At 38.5% G+C, this 12,045-nt stretch overlaps 1 protein-coding gene across 1 annotated transcript; it reads right to left on the bottom strand.

The window, feature by feature from the left end:
- Nucleotides 1-790: 790 nt before the first annotated feature.
- On the bottom strand, nucleotides 791-11,612 carry pnp6 (purine nucleoside phosphorylase 6). Its single transcript, XM_085280521.1, has 6 exons — nucleotides 11,478-11,612; nucleotides 8,797-8,960; nucleotides 8,604-8,707; nucleotides 5,402-5,577; nucleotides 5,120-5,310; nucleotides 791-2,503 (listed from the first exon to the last, which is right to left on the bottom strand). The coding sequence occupies exons 1-6, from the start codon at nucleotides 11,510-11,512 to the stop codon at nucleotides 2,271-2,273; spliced, it is 903 nt and encodes a 300-aa protein (XP_085136647.1). The 5' UTR covers nucleotides 11,513-11,612; the 3' UTR covers nucleotides 791-2,270.
- Nucleotides 11,613-12,045: the final 433 nt, after the last annotated feature.

Below are 12,045 nucleotides of genomic sequence, written 5' to 3'. Positions count from 1 at the left end.
AACATTACATTACAGATGAAGCCTGTCAGCAGCCGTAGGGACTGAAGAGTCAAAGCACTTTGTTCTCCTCTCTTATTCTCTTTTAGTCGCTCCCATCATCTATGCTTTTCTGTGTCCCGTTTCCACTTCCTCTCATCCCAAAGCAGAGAGAGAGCTATTTGAATCTTACATATCTTTGAAGATGTCTTGTGTTTTGCTGTGCAGTTAAGTTGCGACTCTTTTTTACGAGTATGTGCAAATACAATCAAGCTCAGTGGTGTGTTGTTTGGCTCTTGGGCTCATTTGTATTAATATTTCAGCTCCACAGACGGCTGCACGCTGTATGTAGATGAATTATATAAGAGAGTGGAGAGGTGGGGTGGACGGAACAGCCATTTTCGCTTTATCTCAATCTGACTCTGACCTCATCTGTTTGAAGTATGTTTAGAGTGAAGGATTGAAAGAGTGTGGCGCTGCAGACAGAGAGTGTGTAGATGTGTTGATGAGGTGTGTGCTTTGTTTGGGGCTATGTTTGCCTTTATCTCGCTGTTCACTGAACCTCATTATCGTTGAAAGAGGAAGAAAGTCCTTTTCTCCTTGAAACTGACTTCCATATTGATTGATTTTGGGCTGTACCCCTGTAGTAGCCTGCTTACACACGCACACACACACACACACACACACACACACACACACACACACACACACACACACACACACACACACACACACACACACACACACAAACAATGACCAATGTGTGCAGTCACCCATGGCAAAGAAAAAATGCAATTACCCAGATGTCATCTCCAAATTTTTATTTAATAGCAGCAAAAGCTGGTGTGGCAAATAATTGCTTTGCTAGAGTGCATTGTTATATAAGTGAATACAATTCTAACCTGAGACCTCAGTACTTTAAATAAGATCAACAAACAACACATAAATGTTAATTCATCCAATAAAGTACAACCACAAGAAAGACCAGAAAACCGGAGACTAAAACAAATTGCCAAATTTGGACTGCTGAGCTTCTATTTTTCCGGCCTTTCCAGTGAATGAGATGGTCAAGACAAGCTGGCAGGCAAACTTGTTCCAGATGAGCACAGAAAAGATTGAAAACTGCAGGTATTCCAGCCCTCTCTGATGTTACAGTGTTAAGGCCTCACAGTGTGCAAATAAAGCAGTCCACTAAAGAAAAAAACCCTCACACATCACAACCATTTAACAAGACTGCTGGTATATCTTTCAGACTATACCGTGTGCTTTTTGTGTGATTAGTTAGATTTCTCTCTATGTATGATATATGTATGGTATAAATATATATATATATAACTGTAACTGCTGATCTACAGTAAGAGATTACTAAAACCATGTGCTTTTCATTTTTTGACAAACTTTTAAGAAACTCATTGATTTCTTCTTTAAATATTAGGAATGATATCAGAGATTGGCCTATTTATTTGTAGGCCAGTATTATATGATAAATACATTGGATAGATATGTCGTCTGCCTGCTTAGAAATATAAAACTCTTGATTAAAGTGTATAATAAATATGCCCACATTGATTTACAGGTAAAATAATTATTAAAAGTGCATCCTTAACAAGAAGAAACCACTAAATAATGCCAGTTGATAAGTCCAGTCCATAAGCTAGCAGGGTTTTCCACATGCACCTGAAACAGATAAATGGTGGATTCATAGGTAGTAGATGCTCGCATTGCTCTCGCTAAAGACAAACTGCAGCATGCATGCATGCAGCAAAAATATGAGTGGGAGAGAGGAAGGAAGGCGTAAACTAACCATCAAATCTTAAAGGTTTGGATTCACTCAGATACTCAAGTCTGGTTTTCAACAAGGACCCAGATTAGAATTTGCTGCCACTGTGATAATAATAGGGAGTACAGGGAAAACCCCAGCTACCCTGCGGCACTTACATTAGGAGAGAAATGCACACCGGTGGTTGTAAAAGTATTACTATTACAGTTATTTATCTGTGATATCTGAGACTGTGGAAAGTTGAAACATTGGAATGGATGCATGGATTCAGGCTTACGTTTCCTGGATCACATTTGTTGATTTGTGCAGCTCTTGCTGAGGTAGTGCTAAATCCCTTAAAATCTTAAACCTTATAACTTCTCCTAAATGTCCACTTTACCCAATAGCAAATAATAATCTATCCCACAAAGCACCATTTTTACCTTTTGTTCAAAGCTATGATTATTCTGTCACCACAAATTTGACTGTAAGGCCTAAAATGTTCAATTGGTCCATCAGATAGTAGATGATGTTACTAGAGGTTGGCTATGAGGCGGCTCACAAGATTCTGGAGCTCCTGAGTCCTGCGCTCAGTAGTCTTCAGCACTTCTGTGTGATTTGCTTTTTCATTGCTCTCATAATCTGTCACAACCTTGTTGGTGATGAGGGACAGGCCCAAGACACGTAAGCGACGGTCAGGAGCCACGTCCTCCTGGGCACGTGTGCCACAGTGACGAGCCACCACCACCTCCGGGACTGTGCTCATACCTAGACAGAGGGTAGAGGTTGACATTTAATTGAGTACATAAAAACATTCCTTTACATCTCAGTTAGTACTGAACCTTGAAAGAGACACGTTAAAAAGAAAAGGTGGTTTGACTTCAGCACTGTGGTATAGGTCACACAGGATCCTTCATTTCACAAAATGCAACTTTATAGCAATTTCTATTAGATCATCCCTGCTTAATTAATCTCCATGGCTTGGCTTTCTCTTATAAATGTGTAGTTACCAACCCAAATCAAGCTAACACCTCACAGAACATGACGAACATGCCATAACAAGTAGGCTTAAACTTAAGTGTAAAAGTAGTACTAAGATAGTTTTAAAAAATTGTGATAGTGGCCCTCCTCTGAGCAGCAAAACAAGCCAATATGACTATATTATTAAAGTCATAAATAAACATAGGTATATCCAATGTTTTAGCAAACAGTTGCTTATTAAGAATTCATTTGGAGTCATTTTCTTATCGTTATATGATGTATTTAAGATCCTAATTAACTTGTCTGCCATTTGTTGCTGCGTCTGTAGCATAAAGTGTTGAATTTTTTTAAAAGGATTATGGCAGTGAAAGTTCATGAACTTAGACATTCATTTTTATTAGCTATCTTGTAATAACTATTCTGTCATAAATGGCATATTTTCCTATAATTTAGCAACTACTCTGGCTGTGAACTGACATATGTAAAAGTAAACTATAGTAAAACTCAAAAAGATAATGAACCCAGGTAACAACTTTCAAAATGTATCATCTTTTTCTGCCAATTTTACTACACAGAAAATATTTACCATTAAACATGCTACATTTACTGCAACTGATCTGATGTAGTTAAAACTGGTTTATATCAAGTTCTTGCTTTGTAGGACATGAAAGTCTAAATCACATTATGATGCATAATAACACAAACAAAACATCAATTGCTATACAGTGAAAAAAGAGTAAGAGGGTGTATGCTGTGATGTATATGATGTGAACCGGTGGTTACAAGGATGAAAAAATGATCTCTGATGATAGCTGATTTTTCAAGTTGGTACTGAAAAAGGTGCACGTGAAACTGATTTAGTGATGAGGTGTCTTGTGTTGTGCCCCTTAAGCGGAGCAGTAAGTGTTGGAAAGGAGTTATTGGTTTGAATTTGAAAGTAAAATTTAATGCCATTATTATCTGTGTAAATTAAAGAAAGTCAGGGTACTCGATCCATGTGCACAGGTGGAAATGAATCATATGAGCTCTATGATGTGTTCTTGGTTCAGTAATATCTCTTGTAGTGAGGGAACAAACTGAGAGGAAGTAGCACAGCAAACTGGGAGGCAGTGTTACGGCTCCCAGTTTGATCTCCACCAAATTATTTAGAATTAGAATTTATTCATGGATGGATCTAAAGAGCACAAGTGAATAAAACTGTAATGAAGGCAAACAATAAGCAAGTCTAATCACGTAACATAAACCTCCTTCTGTATTGTCATAACAACAAATCACAAATAACACTACTCAGATAGTTTTTCTGATTTGTTCCAGTCATAGCCTGAATCCAAACCATTTACTGTTGACTTGTAGACTCTGCATGTATAAATTATTATTTTAACCACAGAGCTGAATTATTTAAATAAGAAAACAGAGCTTGTATTTAAACCAACTTCACCTTCAAAAACACAAAAGTATTGTGCAGTATAATTGTGTGTAACTGTATACTACCACATAATGTGCAAAAACAAGTGTGGGGGGAAAGAAACAGGGGAATTAGAAGAAGCGTTTTCAAGAGTGAAGAATTGCAAAGTCATTCATACTGTATGACTTTGTAAAAACTGGAGGTTATGTAATAATAACAGGAGAGCCAGGTGCCAAGTTGGTCTGTCAATGATCTGAACAAATAAGTAACAAATACAGACTCATACATAATACATAATAGATCACTAGGAGGACCAAATGAAAAATACTATCCTTTATACAAAACAACATTTTGCATGCATAGATTTTGAAGTCATTTTTAGGTCTTTAATTTAGTTAAGCCATCATATCTTGTGTACCTTTAAGTCTGGGGTTCAATATCGGACAATTGAACCAGACAGGAAAACTCTGTAGTATCACATAAGCTTGTTTTTGCACTGTCCTGTGAATCAGGTGAAAACTGATGCTTTTTTCCCATATGGAAAAGAAATAGTAAAAACTTGTAAAAGACTTGCATAAGATGTGGCCTACTTCATACAGTGAATCATATAAGGCTTATATGATTTACTCATGAAAGTGGCCACTTTCTCATTACTTTTATATATTGTTTTAGTAAGTATCCAAAACATACAAGTCTCATTTATATAATTTTTTCAAGGGATCTTATATCTGTTTTCACTCAAGACAGATACAAACTTTATAAGATTTATATATATCTTTTCCATATGGGTTAGCTTCCACTAGTTCCAACTGTTGGGGTAATATTACTGCAGAAATTTAACTGTTGGTACATCTTCAAAGTAATTCGTCTCTCCGTATTCATATTTTTTTAATGTCTGTATGGTGGCTCTTGTAGATGTACTGTTATGAAGTTTTAACCCTTTATGGTACGTTTTAAAAGGACACTATCTGAACTGAGGATGAAGGAGCTGTACTAACCCACAGCATCAGCCCCCAGCCTCTGCAAGAGTTTGCACTCAGCAATGGTTTCATATGTTGGGCCAGCCAACATGCAGTATACCCCTTCCTGCAGGAAGCTGTCATAGCCCAGTTCCTTTGCTGTTTTTCTGGTCAGGGCTCTCAGGTCACGGTCATATGCATCTGACATGCATGGGAACCGCACTCCAAACCTGCAGGGATAATTAATGCATGAATGAGACACAGGAGTAATGTATAAGATACAGATTTTCCTTTCACTGCCCTGCCCGAGTGTTTCTGTACCTCTCATCATTGTGCCCACACAGAGGGTTCTGTCCTGCAAATCCGGGCATGTTGATGTGATCTTTAATGAGCATGATGTCTCCCACACTGTAGGTGTCATTGAGTCCTCCTGCTGCATTTGTCACAATCAGAGTGCTCACACCCAGCAGATAGAAGACTCGCACTGGGTAAGTCACCTGGAAAGATAAAAATTGTATGCTTCAGAGACAGCAGCTGTCACTCTTTTATGGTCTCAGTGTTTGTCAGTAAATTACAGAAGGAAGTTACAGGTAACCTGGGAATAATAGCAAAGCAAACAATTCATCATATGAAGCAAACATTATAAAAGTGCCAGCTTCTTTATGCACTGATGTCAGTAAGATTTTTATTACTGTAGGTTTTTGTGCATGTGTGGTACAGTGGTGGTTCTGTGCTAACCTTTATATGGCAACTGATGGCCCATAAATGACTGTTGCTACTTTTCACTGCAGTCACATTTAGAAATTGTTTTTTTCTATTTCACATTCCCCTAGAGATTGAATTGCCTATGAAAGTGCTCTGCTAGTTAGTGCAGAAATGTTATCGAGTAGCTTGCTATCTTGATAAGGTCAGTGCTGTCACTTTGGAACATTGGTATGCTTGATATAGGATTTGCATATTATAAGCCCACAACAAACTTTGTTCCATGGACAAAATTTAAGCAGAGCTGTGTGTAATAACAGGACTGCAGAACCTCTAAAAGCAAACGAATGATATAATGTTTGGTGGAATACTTCTTCTAAAAAAACATATGCATTGTATAAGACAAAGTAATCAATTATAGGCACTTATTATTGCTGGTGTAATCTTTACTATACTAAATGTTTCAGATGAGTGTATTGCCATGGTAACAATAGCTGATCTGCCTAACCACAAGACAGTTGTGATAAGCGTGTCTTTAATTTGGCAGATATTCTGTCATTAAGCAAAGTACTGGAACAATTAAAATGTGCGGACAAACATCAGAGTGACACTGAGCCATGCAGTTACTGTACATGGTTAATAAAAACATCCCATCTAATGTTATCTTGGCTTTATTTTTTTCAGGTTGCCAAGTAGGACTTAAGGACCATAACACAGGACAAAGTCCAGTACATTCTGCCAGTGCGCCCCAGGGTGGCTGTGGCTACAATGTAGCTTGCCATCACCAGTGTGTGAATGTGTGTGTGAATGGGTGGATGACTGGATATGTAAAGCGCTTTGGGGTCCTTAGGGACTAGTAAAGCGCTATATAAATACAGGCCATTTACCATTTTACCATTTACCAGAAAAGCAAATTTGTAGTAGAAAATTTTACTTAAGCTGGCATAGGTGGGGGGTGGCATATGCAGACGATTCATCTAGAGACATTTAAAATGTTGTTTGTCTATACTTCTAACTGGATATAAGAGGACTATAAAGCATCTGACCTTCTGTTACTATAAAAAAAATGTGTCTTTATGATTCAGGGGGGTCATATGGAGAATTTTATGTGGATATGGCATGTGAAAGCGGGTAATAAAAGTCAAACCAGGATACAGTCTCCACAGGCCAAAGGGCAATCCAATGTGACACACTGGTTGTCATCTCAGCACTTCAGCTGATCATTCTACAAACTTGGTAAATTGTTACCTCAAGTTGTACCTATCCTTGATCCTTGATGTCATACACCCAAATTTCCCCTTGTGGGACAATTAAAGGATTATTCTATTCTATTCTATTCTATTCTATTCTATGTAAGTGCTTATTAAAAGTCACTAGGCTATTTGGGAGAAAGTCTTAACCCTCTCAAGGCAGGCGTTGCCGATTTGCAACAGTTAAAAACTAACAACCTGATTACCCCACATACATATTTTATGAGGTTTTTTTTTACTCAGAAGTACCACTGCAGGACTTGGTTGTGCATTAGCAACAAAAAGTTTAATTTGAGCCTGAGAGGGTTAATTGTCTCAGAGAACAGCTTTCTCTCATAGAATATAAGCTTTATGGAAGAAAGTCTGATTTTGACTCATCAATTTAAAGAGCAACAATCACTATGTCAGAATTTAAACTGCTGGCTGAATTCTACAGTACAGTGCATCGTTTGCATCAGCAAGGTCTCAAGACACAGAAGCGAGTTGGGTTGTGTAATGGAAATGTTGTATTTGTTCCAGAGTTGCTTGTTTTTTCACAGCACAATAATGCTGATTCATGAGTTATGAAACTATTCTATGAAACATGATTGATACAGTCTTGAAGACCCTGAATGTTCTGCTGAGGGAACGACTACACCATATGAATGTGAAATGAGTACACCACTTCGTCTGTGTGCCGAGCCAGAGTCTCAGTCCCATATGCATATAATAACCTTTTTAATGAAAACTCTGAATGATGACTGCTTTTTATTTGTCTTGTTCTTTCGTTACTGGATTTCTTCTGTAATTTGGGATAGAAATTGTGACAGAAAGCTGCTCATGAGGCAAAGCAATAACAAATAAATGTATATCTTTGCACATTTTCACATGGAGGCCATTCAAAATGCAGTTAGATCAAATATAATCCCAGCAGAGCAGAGCATGGAAGTGGACAATTAATGGGTTACATCCCAAAGAGTAAACACCAGGTATCTGCTACTCACAGTAGCTCAAAGAAAACACCAAGCTTTCTTAACATAAGCAGAATACGCAACTAAAGCTCCCCACACAAGACTGGTCCACACACTGACTAACCAGCTCTTCACTTGCTTATATGCTGCTAGGTGGCTGATTGCTGAATAAAGCCAGCTGTCCACTGGCTCCTCGGGCGAGCTGGGTGGAAGCTAAACTACTGGATGAGAAAAACGCACCCACACAACACACAGACTTGCTAGGGCTGTAACAAATATAAAACTCATATCAGAGACATGACTGTTTTTAGCCATACTAGCCTCACTGCTATTTAGATGATTAAAAACAGTCATGTCTCTGTATTTACTGCAGACTGAAATAGTTTAACTTTTGCTTTGTGTGGAACCAACATTTTCTTAGAACTGCAGCTATTTATAATTGTAATCCCACAACGCCAGTTTAAATATTGGTAATTTATTACTTATTTTTATTGTGAAATAACTATACACTCTATATAAGATGCCTGTAGCCAATGTGACATCAGAAAAGAAAAAGATGGTCTAATCTGGGTAATAAAAGGTACCACAAGCAGTAGATTATCTCTACATACTGCTGCTTACCGTTTGTATGTTGTAACCCTCGTAGAAATGGAATCTCCCCTGCATACAGACACACTCGCAGCCATTCAGCTTGCCAAACACCAGCTGCCCTGCATGACCCTGCACTGCACAGCACACGTGTAGCATTAGCCATTGCTGGCATGAATATGCACACTGTCCAGACAGTAATAATGAGTTTTAGGAAACCGCTTACCAGTGCTGGTGGGAAAATGTGGAATATCCTCATATTTGAACACTGTCTTCTCCTCCAGCAGATCAGCTAGACCGCCCAGGCCTGAACCACAGATGATGGCCACTTTGGGACGCTGCTTTGTACGGTTAAGCAGCCAGTCCGCTGTCTCCTTATAGTCTTCATAACTGTATATGAAAGTGTTAAGGAACATAAACAATATCAAGTCAACATGTGCAGCTTTAACTGAGAATACAAAAGTAAGACATTGTTGAAAACAGAAGAACCAGCAGAACAGCTTCAACTGAAAGTTGTTTTAACTTCTATAGGCAATCATTAAAAGTCAGAACTCTAAAAAATAGAAAGATTAATGAGTTTTGTTCAGTTAAGGCTTTTCTGTGTGGATCAACTAGCCTGACCTGTCTATCCAGCTAAAGTGTGTCCCTTTGTGATGACAAAGTTTCCACAACTCATGTAAAGCTAATGCTCATTGTCTCACTGATTGCACTGGTAGAGTTACCCACTATTCAGCAAAACCGATGTTAAAAATAAGTGAAAAGATCATCTGGAGGAGAAATGTGGGAGTAAAAACCCACAGAAATGAACACTGTAAAAATATGATTCAATGATGCAGGGTGCAACACACTGAAGGGCTTTTACTTTGCTATTTTGAGTGCACCAGGCAAATTATAATTCAGGGGTGCTGATTTGATTGGGAATGCCCCAAGGTACTACATTATATAAAGCCTGAACCAGTCTGTAATTCTGGTTATAAATGTGGTAGTAAAGCTATAACCTTGTTAATGTTCCCTCAATGCCTCAAGTCAAGCCTTGTTGTTAAAATACAGGGACACTTCAGGCCGTGGCCTTTACCAGATCAAGCTGAAGCAGGGGAAAGCCCAAAGACTCTAGAAATCCCATCTAAGATATATGCTATATCTGATTAGAATTAGATGTTCTGGCTTATCTTTTCCATATTCCACCTGTTTCTTTGCTAAAAACCTAGCATGGAATTATTTTAGCAACAGTAGAAGTTTTGGCAACTGGGATGGAGAGTTCAGTCAAAGTCATAAAATTTCCATGAAGTAAGAAAGTAGGCCAGCTGCCAAATATATCAGGGGCCTATGCATCAAAAATGTTATCCAGAAGAAAGAAACTGAAAGTAACTGAATCATTATCCAGTCTGTCAGTTGCAATTGTGGCTCTATAACTAATTCTTCTAATAATAAATAATTTTCAGCTTTGTACAAGAACACCAGTCAGGAAGATTAACACATGGCTGTACAAACGTCTGCTGGATTAGAAGGTGGAGAATAAATGACAGCATGTCAGGTTATTTAACCATTGCATGTTTTTTTTTATCAGTGATTTATAAACCCAAGCAATGGAAACATGGAGACATCAGCAGGGGTGTATAATATGTAGCATAGCAATAAAACCATCTCTTATTCAGCAAGAACATGATGACAGCTCTCATTCCTGTAATTCTGCTGTAACCTTTTATTTAAGGGGAAGTAAACTTTCCCCATAAACAAGATGAATTTACTTTTGAGTAGCCAACTAGACTTACCAAATAACAATTATAAGAACTTGATGTTTAGCCATCTTTGTATGATGGTGTTAATCTGTTAGATTATCCTGTTTTTTAAATTACATAATAACCTTACAATTTCTACTATGTGTTAGCATTTTAAAGTCATGTCAAAATGACAGCTTGTAAAAAAACTGTGAAAAACTCAGTACAATCCATGTTTCATTAGCTAAACCAAATTTAGTTGCAATAAGTTAAAGTAGCTGTTTTCCGTGTCATCCTCTACAGTAGCTTCTAATTTTACAGAGCAGAATCTTAAAAGCAGAACCTCTATAAAGCCTTCTGCTTTTGTAGAGCTAATAACACCTGGATGTTATTTACTTTTTTAGTCCTGTGGCAGTAGTTTTTCACAGCTACCTAGCAACATATAGAGTAATATATGGGTAAGCCAGTACATTTTATTTCGATTTTTCTCCTACCTGCCTTTCAATTGAGCTCAATGTTTATCTAGGTTACGTTTGTCTTTGAGCTCACTTTGTGATTATGTTCAATTATACAACAGCAAGCAGGAAGTGAGTTTGTAAGGGCTCTCCTTCCCTTGAACTGGTGGGCTGGTATCGTGTGGAGCTGTCCGTGGTGCTGCGGGAAATTTGTATTCAGGCTCTGAAGCCTGACTGCCACATATTTCTGGCATTCCGAACACAAAGTCCCGAAAACACAAAAGGCAGCTTGACTAGTCGCGGTAGTTGCTAAGCCCCAGGCTTTGAATTAGACACACAAGACAGGCCTGTAAAGTAGGCGAACATGCAACCAGTCTGACTAGATCATTATGATAGATAGCAATGACATTTGCATTTTTATATATTAACAATGCAGGTTATTCTTCCCTCACGCTGTAGGTAAAGGCTTCCACCTGTCATATTACGACAAGCTCACTTCATAAGAGGAAAACCCTCATTGGCTGGTCTAATCTTCAGAAATAAGCGTCCTGTCACTTTTGCCTTCATTATACGTTTCTCAAAACGCACAAAATGCTTTATGTAAATCTTAGGATTTATTCTTTAGACCCCCTTCAACACCGTCCACATTCCAATTAGACAGCGTAGTGGCCTTGACAATCATTAGGCTCTTTTCACTAACATCCAGCCTTGTCATCCAGCCTTGTCATTCCTACCTGCAGTGACTGCTGGAGGGGTTTGCCGCTTCCATATCCGACGATGGCGACGATAAGGTCCCGTTTAGTGTTTATTTTCACAGGTGCTTCCCGTGTATGGTAAGCCAGTTAAAGCCGCCGATGGAGACTCTTCTGCTTGGGTGGACGGAGTGCGGAGGGGGTGTTGCGCGTTGACGTCAAGACATTTCGTAGGGGATGGGGGCGGGGCTTACACAGAGTGCCGGTCGCACTTTGAAGAATACAAAATCCAATTTTCCAGCCGACTGGGCAATTTACTGATCCGTTTCTCATGACGAGACAAGACCGGGAACAGAGGGAGAAACAGTGAGAGGGCGACAGAGAAGAAGGGAAAGGAAAAGATAAGGAAATAATAATAATAAGATAAAATCTAAACAGTAATGTTGTGGATTTTTTTTGTTATTGTTTTTTACCCCACAAATATAAACAAACATTTCAGATTTCAGATGTTCCATTGAACACCAGTTCGGGGAAATCCCGCATGTGTCTGAAGCATGCTGTACAAATAGTGGCTCTGACTAACAATTCAAAGTGCTGACTCAGGGATTAG

The sequence above is a fragment of the Mchenga conophoros genome, linkage group LG7 (genome assembly GCF_057382185.1).
Source record: "Mchenga conophoros isolate Kocher_MC1m ecotype Shallow Benthic linkage group LG7, M_conophoros_male_GT1.1, whole genome shotgun sequence".
NCBI lineage: Eukaryota > Metazoa > Chordata > Actinopteri > Cichliformes > Cichlidae > Mchenga > Mchenga conophoros.
This window is presented reverse-complemented; position numbering and strand designations above follow the sequence as displayed.